Here is a 20,116-nt window from a genome sequence, read left to right on the forward strand (position 1 = left end):
TACAAGTACTGTCAAAATTGTCAAACTAATGGCAATGACATAGATAACCAATGTTGCCAAGCGTTTTCATAGATAAATAAAAAGTACATTTGAATTCAATTAACAAATAAACATTTGGGGATTCATAAAACAAAGGCTTTATATCTATATATAAAGATATGACAACGTTACATTCAAATTTTTCTTGTCCATAGATATAAACTAAATAATCGAAGTGCAATTCGATGATCTAAACTATGCTGCCAAATCATCGAAATAATACGAGATTTTATAAGAAATATTACAGTTATAATTTTAGTAGATATAGGAACACTACGTTGCCAATTTATGGAATTTTAGTAAAAATTGATTTAATTTTCCATTTTAATCATGGATTCAGCTAAACAATCATTAAAATAATAGGAGATTGTAAATTGGAATATATTCTTGTCGATATAACCGAATCACGTTGCCGGATCATTAAAATAGTATGAGATTTCGGTAAAAAACGATTTTTGATTTGAAGGGTAGAATGAGGGAAATAAAACAAAGAAAAATGTTTCTTAAATTGATCTATTTATCCCACAAGCCAATTTCCTTCATTTTCGTTTGGAAATACTGCTGCAAATTTTCGGCGCATTGATAATATTCGGTTTCGGGTAAATTGTAGAATTTACAATTAGTGAAAATCCTCATCATATCGGCGATGAAAAGTCGCCTCGAAACGTAATAGTGAGATTTCAATCTTTCACTCATTGTTTTCAAATCTGAAAAATGAAAATACGAAAAAAAAATTACAAAATAAATATTGACAAATATAAAAAAAATTGATTGAATATTGAAAAATTTCGAAAATAAACGCATTAAATATCCAAAAAAAGACAAAATAAATATTAAAAATATATACAAAAATGAAATAAATATTAAAAAAAGTGAATAATTATTGGAAAATATATGAAAAAACGAAATACATAATGAAGATTTCCGAAAAAGCAAAATAAATATTAAAAATATTTGAAAAAGGGGTTACATTTTGAAAAAATATGTGAAAAACAATATGAATGTTAAAAAAATGAAAATATTGAAAATATATGAAAAAACAAAATAAAAATTAAAAAAATGAAAATATATGAAAAATGGATTAAATTTTGGAAAATATATGAAAAAACAAAATAAATATTAAAAATATATAAAAAACGAAATAAATATTAAAAATATATAAAAAAAACAAAATAAATATTAAAAAAAATGAATAATTTTTGGAAAATATATGAAAAAACAAAATAAACATTAAAAAAATGAAAATATTGAAAATATATGAAAAATGGATTAAATTTTGGAGAATATATGAAAAAACAAAATAAACATTAAAAAAATGAAAATATTGAAAATATATGAAAAAACAAAATAAATATTAAAAATATATAAAAAAAACAAAATAAATATTAAAAAAAATGAATAATTTTTGGAAAATATATGAAAAAACGAAATAAATATTGAAAATTAGAAAAAAATTGATTTCAATTTAGAAAAATATGTGAAAAAATTGAAAAAAAATATTTATAGTACATATAAAAAAAAAAAACTCACCCATCGGATATTTAATATGATCGTAATAATCCTTTACGACGTGCCTATCGACCGGTTGTCTGAACGGCCACGAATCCTCGTGATTTTTCACCTAAACAAAATCGAAATAATTCGTTAAAACCCCAAAGTATATATACCGACCCCCCACCCCCCAACTTACGGAATTGAGCACGCTCTTCAAAAGTCCCGCTAAAACGTCGGCGTCCTGAGACTCCTCCAATAACTGACCCCTGGTGGCTCTGGAAGCCGGTTTCCAACCGGTCTCCTCTATACCGGGAATCGATTCGATGGGGATACTTCGAACACCTTCAATATAAAATATAATAAGAAAAATAATGCGTCGGGGATGAGGGGAGTAGCGAGTCGTACTACCGACCTTCTTTGAAGAACGTCAAACCGGGGTGCACTTTGGAAACGTTGTTCTGTTGTTGATAAATCAATTGTTTGACGAATTTCTTCTGTTTCCTCACCATACTAGTAAATTCCGTATAAACTATTTTTGGATTTAATTCGCAATGCATCAACGTAGCACCGACGTAATCTTTTATGTAACCTTGGTAGACGGCCCTATTCAATTTGATATCTTTGGAGAAACCCTGTTTTTCGAAGTACCCTAAACCAAATCGAAAATTATTAATTAATTTATTGGGCACAATGGTAATTTTCGTTCTGATGACGGAAATTTGCTGTCAATCACACAAATTGGGCGAAATGGTAAATTTGAAACTGAGTAATGGCGGAAATTTGGTCGAAATTGGGCAAAATGGTAAATTCGATAATGAACATCGAAATTGGGCAAAATAGTAATTTTGCTAATAATGAAGGAAATTGGACGAAATCGTAAATTTGTTATGAAGGAAACAATTTGGGCGAAATGGTAAATTTGAAACTAACTAATGACGGAAATTTGGTGAAAATTGGGCAAAATGGTAAATTCGATAATGAATATCGAAATTGGGCACAGCAGTAATTTTGATACCAATAACGGAAATTGGACGGAATATTAAATCCGTTATCCGATTTTAATGACAAAAATTGGGCAAAATGGTAAATTTTCAGTTAATGACATTAATTGAACGAAATAGTAAATTTGACGTAAGGAAAGTCTTAATTGTACAAAACAATTAAATTTGACACTCTGCAATTGGGCAAAGTAGTAAATTTGCTATCAATGACAGAATTTGGGCAAAATGGTAAATTCGATAATGAAAATTGAAATTGGGCACAATATTAATTTTGATACTAATTACGAAAACAGGGCAAAATCGTAAATTTTTTATGAAAGAAACAATTTGGGCAAATTGGTAAATTTCAGAATGAAGATCGAAATTTGGCGAAATGGTAAATTTGCTATGATGATTTAGGCAAAATGGTGAATAAATGACATTGATTAGGCAAAAGGTAAAACAATGAATTTGACACTAATGAAAACCATCCGTCAAAGTAATAAATTTGATAATGAACCAAATAAAATTTAATCAAATAAATTCGGCAAAATTAATAATAGAAATCGGACATAATAGTAAATTTCATCAAATGTAAAAAAAAACAATTGGACAAAATGGTATATCTAACAAAAATTAACTAATTACGGCAAAATGGTATATCTGACAATAATTAACTAAATTGGGCGACATTCAAAAATCTGTTCAAATAAATTCGGCAAAATAGTAAAATTAATAATAGAAATTGAACAAAATAGTGAATTTCATCAAATTTTTTAAAAGTAATGAATTGGGCAAAATGGTATATTTGACCCTATGAACTATATTGGACAAAATAGTAAAATTAGTAATAGAAATTCGGCGAAATAGTAAAATTTATTCAAATAAATAGAAGAAAACAATAAAATTATTGATAAAAACTGGACAAAATAGTAAAATTATAGAAATTGAGCAAAATAGTGAATTTCATCAAAATTTTTAAAAGCAATGAATTGGGCAAAATGGTAAAATTAATGATAAACATTGGGCAAAATGGTAAATTTCAACAATTTTTTTAAAAATAATGAATTGGGCAAAATGGTAAAATTGATGATAAACATTGGGCAAAATGGTAAATTTCAACAATTTTTTTAAAAATAATGATTTGGGCAAAGTGGTATATTTGACCCTAATAAGCTAGGTTGGACAAAATAGTAAAATTAATGATAAAAATTGGGCAAGATAGTGAATTTCATCAAATTTTTTTAAAAGCAATGAATTGGGCAAAATGGTATATTTGACTCTAATGAACTATATTGGACAAAATGGTAAAATTTTTTAAAAACGTAGCCCCCCGCAGACCCCAATGAACTAGATTGGATAAAGTAGCAAAATTAGTAATAGAAATTGGGCAAAATAGTAAAATTAATGATAAACATTGGGCAAAATGGTAAATTTCAACAATTTTTTTAAAAATAATGATTTGGGCAAAATAGTAAATTTCAACAATTTTTTTAAAAATAATGATTTGGGCAAAGTGGTATATTTGACCCTAATAAGCTAGGTTGGACAAAATAGTAAAATTAATGATAAAAATTGGGCAAAATAGTAAATTTCATCAAATTTTGTTGAAAACACAATGAATTGGTTAAAATGGCACATTTGACACTAATGGGTGAAATTGTGCAAAATTTAAATGTATCCAAACAGATATGGCAAAACAGTAAAATTGATAAAAACTGGGCAAAACAGTAAATTTGATAAAATTCGAATGAAATACTGAATTTGACAATAATTGGATGAAAAATGAGAAAGAAAAAAAAAGTTTCCGACCCACCTGTGGCATTTTCATCGGCGAAAGTCAAAAAATGTAGAATCCCTTTAGAAATATGATAATCTTTCAAATGATTCATCAAATGCGTACCGTACCCTTTGACCTGTTTAATGGAAGTAACGGCACAAAAAACAATTTCCGTAAAACCCTGCGTCTGGAACGGTCTGAAACAGATCCCACCGATGGGACGGTTGTCCTGAATCAGGGCGATCGTTCGATGTTTTCTGGAGAAACCAAAAAAAGAAAACCCAATAAAAAAAAAACCGAAAAAAAAAAAAGTGGAAAAACTCACGGATCGAATAGCAGCTGAGTGATGTACTCGATGGGCATCCGGGGCAGTTGGTGGGAAAAAACGTTTTGCAAACCGATCAACCACAACATGGTCTGTTTGGCGACAGGTTTGGTCAGACTGTTGCCGACGACGTGGAGTTGGATGATGTTCTGCTGCTCCTCCAACTTCGGTATTTCGTCCGTGGCGGAAGCGTCTTCGGAAAACACCATCTAAACGTTAATATAAATATTTTTTTTAAATCGCCCTGTGTATATTAAACGAAATAGTGATTCACTCACGTCGGGACCTGTCATGTAATTGGGATCGTCGATGGTGGCGATTATTTCGGCGACCGTCTCTTTGGGTATGTCTTCGAAATGGTCTTCGGACGCGAATTTTCTTCTTTTGGCTTCTCTGATTGGCATTTCGGAGGTTCTGGCGGTTTTGGTGGTATTTAGGGAAGACGTCGTGAAGCCTTCCCTGTCGCTGTGTCCCAAAGTGACTTTTTCGAATTCGGTTTTCTTGGAAGTACCGGCGCCCCCTTGAAAAATCGGAAAACATGAAGTAAAACGGCGATTTTGATAGTTTGGGAACGGGTATTCAGTTTATTAAGCGTTGTAAGAAGGGAATTATACGAGAAGGACGATTTTTTTTGAGGTTATGTCGGTTAATACGAAAAAAACAAGTTATAAAACGAAATTCGTTGATTTTTTTATGAGACAACCTGAATATAAGGTCGAATTTAATATTTTCTTCGCTATTTCATCGCAACAATGTCTTATTATAAGGGGTGATCGCCTTTTTTGAGGTTATGTTAATTATTGCAGAAAAAATGAGACATAAATGGAAATTAATTATGGGACAACCTGTATATAACATCGAACTCGATATTTTCTTCGCTTTTCCACCAAAATAATGAATTTTTCCGACATATTATACGGAGTAATCCAATTTTTTTGAGGTTATTATGAAAAAACGAGTTGGAAATCGAAATTGTGTCCGTTTTTAATGAGACAACCTGTATAATACATGGAATTCGATATTTCATTCGCTTTTCCACCAAAATCATGAATTTTTTCAACATATTATACGGGTTGATCTCGATATTTTAAATACTCACCCCTTAACCTCGAATCGAGTAACGATTGAAAATGTAAAGAAGTCGATTTGAAATCGGGATCCCAAATTGGGGAATTTGATGCGTAAATTTCTTCGTCCAATTGACTCAAGAACGGGGGGAAATTCGTTAAAAGAAATTGTCTCCTATCGGAAGGCATCGTATCCCGTTCCCTATAAAATTGATCCATGATTTGTTTGCGTATATATTTGAATATCGCCCTCAATAACGTCCTTCCGAATACCATGGTGGTGTCAAAGTGTTGCAACGAATCGCAGAAAGTTGGGACATAACAAAATACCAACCACCTAAAAAAAAAGTCAAAATGTACCCGTAGAGATAAATAACCGAGAAAAATTCATTTTAGAACCACAAAATATATCGATAGAGCTAAACAAACAACGAAAAGCACCATCTATAGAGCTAAATAAACGATAAAAAGTATCTGTGGAGCTAAAATATTCATTATAACGCTAGAAAAAGTACTTATAGAGCTGAATTAACAAAAAATATTCATTATAAAACTAGAAAAGGTACCTATAAAGCTAAATAAACCAAAAAAGTACCTTAAGAGTTATATAATTAACAAATTTGATTATAGTTTAGTAACTTAGATGAATAAAACTTTGATTTAACTGCAAAATAAGTTGAATTTGTCTGAAAATTATCGCAGAAGTACTAATAGCCTTCATCTGTACTTCCCTCTGATTATCAAACATTATATAGTCACAATTAACAGACCCTGCACTTAAAATTGAACATACAGCGTCGTTTCAAGTGACAACAATTATTTTAACACCTTTCATCAAAAAAATGATCGTACAAACTTTTCACACTCACCTCGTATACTCGATTTTGTATTTCATGGCTTCTTCTTGGCTGACGATGTGCTTCTGGCTACTGGGACAAGGGAAATCCCAAGTGTTCAAGCAATGGAACAATATTTTGACTAACTCGTACATGGTCTTCAATTCTTGTTGGCTGATGTGAGAAAACTTGTAAATCAATAAATTTGTAACGGCCTTGTGGATACTGGGTTTCTGGAAGGGCGGCTGGCCCAAAGGGCCCTCCACAACGGGTTTATCGAGGGTTAAAACGCACTTCCTTAATAGCTGAAATAAAATCAATAAAAACCAATTTACGAATGAATTAAATCACTTACCCTGAATAAATATAAGTATACTTTGTGGGTTTCTTGGTTTTCTTCTTTACTCATTGCCGTATACATGTTATCCACGTCGACAACCATACTCAAAAGTCGGTTGAGTTCTTGTTCCGGTTTATCCACCAAATGTGATATATGCATCTCTGAAATAAAGAAAATAATTGAAAAAAACGCGTAATATTTGCAATAAGAACCAACCTAGAAGATGCTCGCATCTACAAGGATCCGTAAACGTGGGATTCTGTTGATTACTATCCACCCTTTTCCAACCGATACAATCGCATTTTTCAGCCTGAAAACACATTCAAAAAACATAAATTATTATATAATAATTTATGAATTATACCTGGCATTTGGAATAAACTGCTAGTTTTAATAATTTCTTATTATATGGCAACGAAAGAACGGCTTGTTTCTTCTGTTGTATTCTCTGTAAATTTATTAATCTCGAAGCGTACTGATCAGTTTTTCCTTGGAAATTTAACGTCTTTTGACCTGTTTGATCCTTGGTATTACTACCAGAAGGATCTGCGGGGTCAGTAACTTGATCTGACATAGTCGAATTTATATCAGCTGAAGGAAGAAAACATAACCTATAACAATTTAAAAATACAAATGGATATTTGATAACTAGGTATTGGTATACATAAATATTCGATTATATAACAATTGTACACAATTTAATTCTATTTTATAAAAGTTATTTTCACTTTTTTAACTTGCTTGGGTGAATAATACACTATTCAACATATATTTGGAGTGTCAAACAATACATCGATTTCGGTAAATCGATTTATATGTCAAATGTCGATTATTAATCGTTCTTGTTATACATCCAAAAAAATTTAATTATCCTAAATATCAATACTCAAAAACTATTACGTGATTGTGTATAAATTCCTCCTAAAATTATTAAAAGAATTCCTAAATATTTTTTTAACTTTGATTCATTCAGGCAATATATCGATTCTCTTCGAATATCAATGATAAATCGTTAGTGATTTATATACAAGATTTAATGTTATTGCAAATATCAATAATGGAATAATTGAATGCTTTTATGTTAGTTACTTCTAATAGTAAAAAAATTATAACTATTTTTTCATCGTTTTGATATACGATTTTATAATTGTTTGTCTATCGCGCAATAGATGGTAGCGCAATTTCAACGTAAAGTTAGTTGCCTATATGTAAGTAATAAGATTAAAAATGTAGGTATATTCGTTATTTTAGTGCTTTAGTGCTTTTTAAAATCATTTTATATATTGATTTTTCATTAAAAGTTTGTTTTCTATTGAAAAAAACTATATTATATTTTCATTATTAGACTTATTTCATTAAAGAAATTTTAGTCGCAAACCACGTAACTCCTTTTTTTCCTGTATCATCATCTTGATATCATTAGATAGATAATTTCTGAATGTATCTAACAGAAAAACTAGTAAAGACTCAAAAATATTCGTGTTAATTTGATAGTCTAAATAGAAAACATTGAACCTCGAGACCGCCATTTTGTTTAAATCTAACCACACGCTGTGTTAATTTACTTGAAATGTTTTTCTTCCATTATTTTTTCGAAATTTGATATCAAGCTAATATTTCAAACCTTAATTGAGAAAAAAAAACATTATTTCAACATTAAAATTTGAATCGAAATTAATTAATGGAATAAATAACAAGACTCATATATTTAAGAAATGTGAAAATTAAAAAATTAGTTTTAAAATAAACAAAAGATAATTAAATACATATATAGTACTCAAGATCGTTATTAGAATGTTTATTTTAACACCGCTGCAAGCAATTTGATGCAAACCGGCTCATCATCAATTTTTGTCTTCACCCACGATAACAACATCAACTTGACAACACCGCCAGAGACAGATCAACCGAGATCCGCGCCTTGCTAGCCATTCGGCATTCGACGAAATTCAGTCGTTCAGTCGGTGGGATATAGATCAGTACGCGTATCGTAGAGAACAAGACGCGACCGTACGGTTCGTAATCGGACGATCCGTATATTTCGAAAAACTTGGCGCCCCGACAAGATGCGTGTAATAATTATTTGTACGACCATTATTTTGGTGTTTCTGTGTGTTGTGTTTGGTAAAAATGTGGATAACATCAGATACAAGAGAACGATTGAAGAAAGTAGTTGTACACACGTCGGACAATTCTTAAACTTGAAAAATATCACTGTGACTATGGTCTCAATGAAAGGTACCAAAAGTTCATATTCTATTTTAAACCGCGACTTTGAAAATATCGTTGAATTGATCTCTTGCTTGTCGACGTAATCTACCAATACACAAATATAGGAAATACACTAAAAAACAAATCAGAATACATACACTATAAAAAAAATAATTGTTGCCGAGTTTTTTTTTATATCCATTGTTGCCAAGACGAGAAAATTTTTTTATAGAACTGGAAATGTTATTTGGAAGTTTTCCTCACAACAATCGTCCAATTTGAACATTTAATAAGATATTTATTTCAATTCTTACATCGCTATATAAAAATTTTTCTGATTATCACCGCCATTTTGTAGAAAATATTTAATGTGATGACTGTTATTTTAATATTTTCATTATATTAAGGGCGTAAATAATATAATAGGAAATTAAATTGATTTCAAATGATATCCATCAGTATTATTTTTATAAAGTGTGAGGAATTCTGGCAACAACGCCGCCAGCTACAACCGACGTTAAAATCAGCTGGTTTTAGTCGAAATCGAACCAGAGCGATTCGGCTACCAAAATGAAGAAATTACACAACAGACAATTTAAAATTTATTTTTATATATAAATTTATAAGAATTTAAAGTATTTATACTAATTTCTATAGAATATTCGCATTATTTATAACATATAAATGATAAAAAAATTCTCGTAGTATACCAATGACAGTACATTGTTGCCGCGTGTATCTCGTAATTATATCTGTAAAATCTTTCGTCTATATTTTTTTTTACATAAAAATCTTATAAATACCCGAAAAGACTATTTAAAATTTATTAATGTGCCTTTCAGACCTAGTCATGCATATAAACCTTTATGGGGAATCTTTTATATATTTACTACAACAGTAAACAAAAAAAAAACAGGTAGGATTATATAAAACAGGTAGATTATTCATTCTTTCGAATATACGTGTACAAAAGGGCATTCTTTTCTAGATAAAGATAGCTGTATATACGTTCATATTTAAAATACCGTCTTGGATTTAGTTGGAATGCGTGTGATATGGCAACGTCGTTAGAATATCTTGATTATTGAATAAGGGAGGTCAGGAATTGAACCACGTATTTAGGGGTCAATATTCCCGCTAAATTATAAAAATTCAAAATAATTTATTCGATTATTAGGTATCGAAACGAATTTTGTGTAATATATAATCGAATGTTTTATCGCGGCATTGTTGCCGATTTCGGGATACGTTATTCCAAGTAATAATTACATAACCTCAAAACGTTTCGTATAGAAAACAATCGACAATGGAATGTAGTTATAAGATTTATAAACGACATAAGTCACAATAGTCTATTTGATTGTCAATCGTCCATCTGTGATGTTAATTGAATAACATTACCTCGTTCTACTCGTTTTTTTTTCCAAACTCGATTCAATAATTATTATTACCGATGTTCTGTTAGTACGGGAGCTGATATACTACGCGTATATATTCGGAAACGTACTATACTAGTTATTCGTTTTAATTAAGATATAATTGATTCTCGTGCGCTAGGAAAAGTGAATCAACTACAAACGATGATATTTAAAGAAGCCGCTAGTGAATATACAGGGTGTAGTAACTATAAACGTTGACGTGAAATATTTTCGTTTCGTCCATTATTGTTTTTTGGTATATTCCGTAACTATATTTCAATTTTTGGTTGTAAAATACGTAGATAACGTAAATTATGACCTCTATGGTTATACCAGGGATGAATTTGTCATAGTTAGCCGACTGTTAAGTGATGAATCACCCTCTTAACGGATTTTTAGCCTGTTTGCGACTATCCGCGTTCCATTGTCTTCCATTTTGTAATATACCTTACCTGTGGGAGTGTCATAAATATGATTTAAGGATAACTGACCGACAAAAGGAGGAAGGACATTGAAAGACGATGGTATCGCCAGAATTACCTGCGTTGGTGAAAAGATCGTTATTTTTATGAAACTAGTTATTTTCAGGGCTTGTTTTGAAGTGTATTAAATCATTTTATACTCAGAAAAAGTATTTTTAAATGTTGATACGACGTCGATGTTTTCAATGTACACCAGGCGCGTGCAAATTTACTTTCATTGAAGTATTTTAGGTTATATTTAGTGCCCGAATGCGTAAAACGTTCCTAAAATATTTCTGTATAACTCACATGTCCTTTTAAAAGGTATAGGGTTCAATAAAATTATTTACTGTAACTAATAACGCCTTAAAATGTCTCTCAACATCTTACAGCAGTTTTCTAATGACTTACAATGTTTAAAAATGTCTTAGAGTCCATTAAAGTGACTTACGATGACCAAAAATGTCTTACACTGTTTTACAAGATCCTACAGCGGTTCTCAAACTGTTTTCTACACTCTTACAACGTCTTGAAATGTCTTACAAATGTTTGTAATGTTTTTAAACGTCTTACATTCCCTGAGAAAGTCTTACAATGCAAAAAAACGCCTCAAAACATTGAGAAACCTTGTATTAAGTCTCTCAACAACTTACAGCGGTTTTGAGAAAGTTTTCTAATGTCTTACAATGTCTTGAAATGTCTTAGAGATCATTAAAATGGCTTACAATGACCAAAAATGTCTTACACTGTTTTACAAGATCCTACAGCGGTTCTCAAACTGTTTTCTACACTCTTACAACGTCTTGAAATGTCTTACAAATGTTTGTGATGTTTTTAAAAGTCTTACATTCCCTTAGAAAGTCTTACAATGCAAAAAAAACGCCTCAAAACATCAAGAAACCTTGTATTATGTCTCTCAACAACTTACAGCAATTTTGAGAAAGTTTTCTAATGACTTACAATGTTTTAAAATGTCTTAGAGTTCATTAAAATGGCTTACGATGACCAAAAATGTCTTACAATGTTTTACAATGTCTTACAAGATCCTACAGCGGTTCTAAAACTGTTTTCTACAATCTTACAACGTCTTGAAATGTCTTACAAATGTTTGAAATGTTTTTAAAAGTCTTACATTCCCTTAGAAAGTCTTACAATGCAAAAAAACGCCTCAAAACATTAAGAAACCTTGTATTATGTCTCTCAACATCTTACAGCGGTTTTGAGAAAGTTTTCTAATGTCTTACAATGTCTTGAAATGTCTTAGAGATCATTAAAATGGCTTACAATGACCAAAAATGTCTTACACTGTTTTACAAGATCCTACAGCGGTTCTCAAACTGTTTTCTACACTCTTACAACGGCTTGAAATGTCTTACAAATGTTTGTAATGTTTTTAAACGTCTTACATTCCCTGAGAAAGTCTTACAATGCAAAAAACGCCTCAAAACATTGAGAAACCTTGTATTATGTCTCTCAACATCTTACAGCGGTTTTGAGAAAGTTTTTTAATGACTTACAATGTCTTGAAATGTCTTAGAGATCATTAAAATGGCTTACGATGACCAAAAATGTCTTACACTGTTTTACAATGTCTTACAAGATCCTACAGCGGTTCTTAAACTGTTTTCTACACTCTTACAACGGCTTGAAATGTCTTACAAATGTTTGAAATGTTTTTAAAAGTCTTACATTCCCTGAGAAAGTCTTACAATGCAAAAAACGCCTCAAAACATTAAGAAGCCTTGTATTATGTCTCTCAACATCTTACAGTGGTTTTGAGAAAGTTTTTTAATGTCTTACAATGTTTTAAAAGACCAAAAATGTCTTACAATGTTTTACAATGTCTTACAAGATCCTACAGCGGTTCTCAAACTGTTTTCTACACTCTTACATCGTCTTGAAATGTCTTACAAATGTTTGAAATGTTTTTAAAAGTCTTACATTCCCTGAGAAAGTCTTACAATGCAAAAAACGCCTCAAAACATTAAGAAGCCTTGTATTATGTCTCTCAACATCTTACAGTGGTTTTGAGAAAGTTTTTTAATGTCTTACAATGTTTTAAAAGACCAAAAATGTCTTACAATGTTTTACAATGTCTTACAAGATCCTACAGCGGTTCTCAAACTGTTTTCTACACTCTTACATCGTCTTGAAATGTCTTACAAATGTTTGTAATGTTTTTAAACGTCTTACATTTCCTTAGAAAGTCTTACAATGCAAAAAAACGCCTCAAAACATTAAGAAACCTTGTATTATGTCTCTCAACATCTTACAGCGGTTTTGAGACAGTTTTTTAATGTCTTACAATGTTTTGAAATGTCTTAGAGATCATTAAAGTGACTTACGATGACCAAAAATGTCTTACACTGTTTTACAAGATCTTACAGCGGTTCTCAAACTGTTTTACGACTCGTTACAAGTGTCTTATGTGCGCTTAAAGTTTTCCAACGTCTTAAATGTCTTTAAAACGTTTCAATATTTATTCCTCACAACTTTTCAGATACACATGTACGGATCTATCAATATTTCCACTGCGTTGACATTTATTGAATTCGGTAACACACATTTCCATCTCTAATAATTTATCTTTCGGACGTAAAATCCAAACGACCCCTTTCGTAAGACGTAAATTAGCTTGACGATAATTCTTTTATAGTTTGCTGAGCTCAAGGGTCGGTTTTTCGGGCCGTGCGCCTCTATTGGGTCCTCCGGATAGCCGCGCCCGTTTTTTTTTTGAGTTTTTCGGTGCCGAAACAAAAAATGTCCGTCGGAAACGATCGACTGGAATATTTTTTTTCGCTCGACGGAGTTATTTGCTTCCGTTTCATAATTCGAACTGGATCAAATTTAAATAATCGTCTACCTAAACGGTTTCGACGTTCCCACAACTAATGAAGTCGCGCTCAAATTGTTTTGTTGATTATTTGACGTTTTTAATCTATTGGGGTGTCGTGTGTCTTTTGATTTACAAGCTGAATGCAAAATAACAACAGAAGCGGTAAAACGAATATAGTACGGTCGATATTTACCCGAATAGAAACTATTTCGGCCATTTTAAATGTTTACACAACGAGAATCGACGAAAACAACAATTTGCTGCAAATTTTCGTATTCAACGTCAATTTTGTTGCTAACCTGTAGAAAAAGAATGTCTTAGAAGGCTTTAAACGCCATTAAATATCAAAAAAAATGTTTTACGATGTTTTTCTGAAGACGTAAAAACCTTTTTCAATGTCCCGATCCATCCGGCGTGCCATTAAAATATTTTACAATGTTTTAAAGTTTCTTGCATTGTCGTAAATTGTCTTGGAGCATGTCTAAACATTTTTCAATGATTTAAAAGCGTTTTTCGATGTTTTAAAATGCCCTTTCAGTTCTTGAGTATGTTTAAAACGTTTGACATTCCTAAAACATGTTTTTAAAACCTTTTGCAACTACCCAAAGTTTCTCAAATTATCGTACATTGTTTAAAAAATGTCTTACAACATCTTCAGACATTTTATAATGTTTTACAATGTTTTAAAAGCGATTTTCGATGTCTTAAACTGCCTTGTAAGTTCTTGGATTGGTTTATGATGCCTTACAATTTATTAAAATGTAAAATAAAGGTTTTAAAAACCTTTTACGATGTTTTAAACTACCCAGCAACATCTTAACATGTTTTGCAATGTATAAAAGTTTCTTAAATTGCCGTACATTGTTAAAAAAATGTATTACAACATCTTCAGACATTTTATAATGTTTTACAATGTTTTAAAAGCGATTTTCCATGTCTTAAATTGCCCTGTAAGTTCTTAGATTGGTTTATGATGCCTTACAATGTATTAAAATGTAAAATAGAGGTTTTAAAAACGTTTTCCAATGTTTTAAACTACCCAGAAACATTTTAAAATGTTTTACAATGTACAAAAGTTTCTTAAATTGCCGTACATTGTTTGAAAAATGTCTTACAACATCTTCAGACATTTTATAATGTTTTACAATGTTTTAAAAGCGATTTTCGATGTCTTAAACTGCCTTGTAAGTTCTTGGATTGGTTTATGATGCCTTACAATTTATTAAAATGTAAAATAAAGGTTTTAAAAACCTTTTACGATGTTTTAAACTACCCAGCAACATCTTAACATGTTTTGCAATGTATAAAAGTTTCTTAAATTGCCGTACATTGTTAAAAAAATGTATTACAACATCTTCAGACATTTTATAATGTTTTACAATGTTTTAAAAGCGATTTTCGATGACTTAAACTGCCCTGTAAGTTCTTAGATTGGTTTATGATGCCTTACAATGTATTAAAATGTAAAACAGAGCTTTTAAAAACCTTTTCCGATGTTTTAAACTACCCAGAAACATTTTAAAATGTTTTACAATGTACAAAAGTTTTTTAAATTGCCGTACATTGTTTGAAAAATGTCTTACAACATCTTCAAACATTTTATAATGTTTTACAATGTTTTAAAAGCGATTTTCCATGTCTTAAATTGCCCTGTAAGTTCTTAGATTGGTTTATGATGCCTTACAATGTATTAAAATGTAAAATAAAGGTTTTAAAAACCTTTTACGATGTTTTAAACTACCCAGCAACATATTAAAATGTTTTGCAATGTATAAAAGTTTCTTAAATTACCGTATATTGTTTGAAACATGTCTTACAACATCTTCAGACATTTTATAATGTTTTACAATGTTTTAAAAGCGATTTTCGATGTCTTAAATTGCCCTGTAAGTTCTTAGATTGGTTTATGATGCCTTACAATGTATTAAAATGTAAAATACTGGTTTTAAAAACCTTTTACGATGTTTTAAACTACCCAGCAACATCTTAACATGTTTTGCAATGTATAAAAGTTTCTTAAATTGCCGTACATTGTTAAAAAAATGTATTACAACATCTTCAGACATTTTATAATGTTTTACAATGTTTTAAAAGCGATTTTCCATGTCTTAAATTGCCCTGTAAGTTCTTAGATTGGTTTATGATGCCTTACAATGTATTAAAATGTAAAATAGAGATTTTAAAAACCTTTTCCGATGTTTTAAACTACCCAGCAACATCTTAAAATGTTTTACAATGTATAAAAGTTTCTTAAATTGCCGTACATTGTTTGAAAAATGTCTTACAACATCTTCAGACATTTTATAATGTTTTACAATGTTTTAAAAGCGATTTTCGATGTCTTAAATTGCCTTATTCGATATTTATACGTTAATAATGTGTTAAAATTCTTAAAATGTCAAAAACACATCCTGAAATGTCTTAAAATAATTTAACAATATATCATACAAAATATAAAAACACTTTTCAATGTTTCACAGTCATTTAAATGTTTTGAAAGGTCTTAAAAAGCCCTAAAATCTCAAAAAATAGTCTTAAAATGTCTTAGAACGTTTTAAAGAAGTTTCCAAAGTTTTCCAAAACATTGAAATATTTTAAAATTCGTTAAAACTCTTCATAATATCAAAGACTAGCAAATAATATATTTTTTACGTCTTAGAGGTTATTAAAATCTTCGTCAATTTCATATTTATCAAAAATTTTCATCAGTTTTTCCAAATTAGTCCAAAACAATTCGTAATTTCATCAATATGTGTCAAAATTTTTTTACGACACTTTTTAACACACATTGACCGGACTAACAGCAGACACACGGTAATTTAGACCATTTATTTAATACGTATAATTTAAAACCTAGTATTTCCTTTTGTGTAATGAAAATATAAATAAATATTTATTTACTATTACAGTTATTCAGTCTGACCGATTTCTCCCAAGAATTTTAAATCGCCAGTGCCTTTTCGTGCCAGGTAATAAATATACTACCGCGGCATTTGTGAGTCATTCGAAAAAAAAAAAACAAGTCGATACCTGTACGAGAAATTCTTCCCTCGAGCAAATTCACCTTAATACGTCCAGTTTCCGTTCCTTTCTAACGCCAATTAAACTGATTTTCAAACCTTTCGTATCAACGTAATTTCAATCACAAATTTTCAAATTATTCTATCCCCCCCCCCGAAATATCTGATGGAGGTTAAATATAAAGGCATTATTCTATTAATAAAACGTTCTTTATTTGGGGCTTTTCTTCGACTATTCATGTAGAAAGGGAAATGGATTAAATGCCGTTTCTTACAAATAAACTTCAATGGAGAAATTATGTCAAAAATATGCACAGAAACGTTCCCAACGTGATTCAATTTGCATTCTATTAATACACAAGAACATGTCAGTGATGTAATAATATATTTAGAGAAACTATACAAGTGATGTCGCAAAATTTCAATTAATTTCCTCGCTTTTTTTATATTCTGTTCCGCCATATTGGAATCCACAAATCACCAGATTGAAATCGACCAAAAGAACGGCACGAAATTTTAAACTCTATATAATATCGTTCATTTTCGTAAATATATTTTCAACAATTAACTTAATTCCCTAGTAAATTGAAATTTGTAAAAGGTTTATAATATAACGAATTAATTTTATATAGGTTATAATTATCACCCGCGAACAAAGCTGATGACTCGTCGTATTTGTCAACAGCGTTGCCACGTAGCAATTTTTTACGGTAAAATAAACGTAAAAGTATAATGGGTTGTGTAATAATCGAATGAGATAAATAAAGGCTGGGAAAAACGCCGATTTGTATTTTTAAATGATACAGGGTGTTTTTTGTATCAATACCAACTTCTAATTTTATTCAATATCTCTAAGTTAAGGGGTTTAGTTTTGTATATAATACTTTTGACATATCACCACAAAAACGGGTCTAACGACGTCAGATCAGGGGATGTGATTTCTAACCATACCTGTCCATCAAAAAACTAAATAATATCTAATTGGATCACGTCGCAAACACCCTGTATAATTTATTATTGAAAAAAATGCGCATTTAATAATACAAACCGATGTGTCGCAAGACTTTTTCTCAATTTATGTCATTTGACTGTTCAACGTCGTATTATAAATAATTTTAGTTCAATTTTTAATTGTCTTGAATAAATTATTAAATACGTGATAGAGTAAGAGATACAATGAAGTGGCAACACTGCTTACTAATTTCCTAAAGAGTTACGACGCTTGCGTACGAGCCGAGACATTTATGACCTTAGAATTGTAACTGCACGTATTATTTGTTTTATAACTTACGTTTTTTATATAATGTATTCTTATATAAGACAAAACTGACGATAAAATATTTGTTTTTTGTTCTATAATATTTTTTTTCACTTTAAATGGAATAATATCTTTTAGTTTAATTGTAAGTATCACATTTTTTCACGAAACGTCTATACGACTCGCTTCTTATATACCAAATACTTCCAGTAACCAAAAAAGGCAAAAAAATGTCGAAAAGTGCAAAAGTTTTACCAGACCGGTTTTTATATATATATATCAGCGACGGCATCGACGTATTCTTCTCATTTATGGCCGTTTATTTCGGTAGAAACGCAACCAGGCCAACAGTCGCGGTGTTGCCAGTTTCGTTATAAATATATGGGATATCGAAAAAAATTTTATCGGTTACAGAAAACTCTACCTAAATATTTGTTGATTATTCAGCAAAATAATCTGTTCAAAACAATCCAAGAAAGGATATAAATCTGCGAGAAGCGACTAGTCAGCTGTTGCCAACTGGTATTTACAAACAAATTGAGTTAAGAATAATAATTCTTGACGAGTTGTAGGAATCAGCTTCTTAATATCTAAATCGACATTTTAATTTAAGATTTCGCAATTCATGTTTTATAATAATAAAATTCGAGATAATGAATTAAAACAAAGAGAGTTTATCTTATGGCTGTAGAGACAAAAACTATTTAATTTTTTGCAGTGTACTTATAATTAAAAGCAAACAAATGCATCCTCGGACGTTGAGTCCCTTAAAATCCCACTAAATCCGTCTCAACTAACAGCTGAGCCCTAAGGAGATCGACGAAAATGCACGAGACGGACCTAAGACAATATATTTGTAACTAAATATGAAAAATCAATACAAAATATTTTGATTTATAACTGTCTATAATCGTTTTAACACATTAGGCAACCAACCTTACATTTAGACAGCTCTGTGTTTTTAAGTTGGGTAGCTATTTATTCTGTGTAAAATGAGTGACAATTGACATTTTGACATTCGATCTTCGTTACTTGAAACATTTATAAACTAAAAATAAAAATCAATAAAAAATATTTTTATTTATAACTGTCTATAATCGTTTTAACACATTAGGCAACCAACCTTACATTTAGACAGCTCTGTGATTTTAAGTTGGGTAGCTATTTATTCTGTGGAAAATGAGTGACAATTGACATTTTGACATTCGATCTTCGTTACTTGGAACATTTATAAACTAAAAATAATATACTTATTCAAGAATATCCAACATTCGTAGGGAATCTAATACGTAAAAGTAGATACGACAACACCGCTAACCAGTTAGGTTCGATTGTATCAATAATGCAATTTCAAAAAGCAGGAGAGTCTGTACGTGATTTCTTATTTGTTCCACATTTTGTTTCGGCGATTATTGTAAAGTAAAACTTGTTTTTAACGTTGTGATCATTTCCACGACATTTATTTACTTGGGTAAATTATTATTCGATTTCTATTTACGTATTTATTTAACTGCAAAATCGTGTAAATTCAAATCTAACTTCACTATTCGATTATACGAATTAATTAGAAATGTATTTACATCCTAACCTAACCTCAAAGTATTGAATCAATTAATTTTGGTGTATGTATACGACACGTATGAACAAAGGATACGTTTGTAGATGTATCTTCAAAATTCATTCCATTTCTTTAATTGGACTAATTAAAATTTGAAACAGATGTTTTTATTTAGTACACATCTGGCAAATCTCGAAATGGCGCACTTCGCTTTTACCCTTCACTCACATAAAGGGCAAATAAACACATTTAATCCGGACACGATTAGTAAAAATAGATTTAAATTTATATGAACAGTAAAAATAGTATGAAATCTAAACAAGAGATGGCATTATAATCATTGAAAGTTTAATTTTGCTATTTTTAATTCAAATACCATTCTAGTGGTTGACATATTTGCCCACCCGGTACATTTTATATCTTAATTATTGTTTAATATAAAAATTACATTCAAAATGGCGATTTAAATGAAATATATACAAGAGATGGTGAG

At 30.4% G+C, this 20,116-nt stretch overlaps 2 protein-coding genes across 3 annotated transcripts in view; one reads left to right on the forward strand and one right to left on the reverse strand.

Moving 5' to 3' along the window:
• Window positions 1-536: 536 nt before the first annotated feature.
• LOC130891951 (histone acetyltransferase KAT2A) overlaps window positions 537-20,116 on the reverse strand; it is a 61,716-nt gene continuing 42,136 nt past the window's right edge. The window contains exons 1-13 of one of the 2 annotated variants that reach the window (XM_057797072.1): window positions 7,526-7,669; window positions 7,226-7,472; window positions 7,078-7,171; window positions 6,877-7,022; window positions 6,555-6,826; window positions 5,718-6,022; window positions 4,897-5,138; window positions 4,619-4,827; window positions 4,330-4,550; window positions 1,946-2,182; window positions 1,730-1,875; window positions 1,570-1,660; window positions 537-746 (exon numbers count right to left, since the gene is read on the reverse strand). In XM_057797072.1, coding sequence (XP_057653055.1) covers window positions 553-746; window positions 1,570-1,660; window positions 1,730-1,875; window positions 1,946-2,182; window positions 4,330-4,550; window positions 4,619-4,827; window positions 4,897-5,138; window positions 5,718-6,022; window positions 6,555-6,826; window positions 6,877-7,022; window positions 7,078-7,171; window positions 7,226-7,472; window positions 7,526-7,527 — 2,406 coding nt within the window. In that variant the 5' untranslated portion in view covers window positions 7,528-7,669 and the 3' untranslated portion in view covers window positions 537-552. Of the gene's footprint in view, window positions 747-1,569; window positions 1,661-1,729; window positions 1,876-1,945; window positions 2,183-4,329; window positions 4,551-4,618; window positions 4,828-4,896; window positions 5,139-5,717; window positions 6,023-6,554; window positions 6,827-6,876; window positions 7,023-7,077; window positions 7,172-7,225; window positions 7,473-7,525; window positions 7,670-20,116 lie in introns of those variants that run through there. The other variant, XM_057797073.1, reaches the window with a different exon arrangement.
• LOC130891952 (division abnormally delayed protein) overlaps window positions 8,783-20,116 on the forward strand; it is a 55,711-nt gene continuing 44,377 nt past the window's right edge. Inside the window, exon 1 of the mRNA XM_057797074.1 lies at window positions 8,783-9,099. Coding sequence (XP_057653057.1) covers window positions 8,928-9,099 — 172 coding nt within the window. The 5' untranslated portion in view covers window positions 8,783-8,927. The remainder of the gene's footprint in view (window positions 9,100-20,116) is intronic.

The sequence above is a fragment of the Diorhabda carinulata genome, chromosome 3, assembly GCF_026250575.1.
Source record: "Diorhabda carinulata isolate Delta chromosome 3, icDioCari1.1, whole genome shotgun sequence".
Taxonomy (NCBI): domain Eukaryota; kingdom Metazoa; phylum Arthropoda; class Insecta; order Coleoptera; family Chrysomelidae; genus Diorhabda; species Diorhabda carinulata.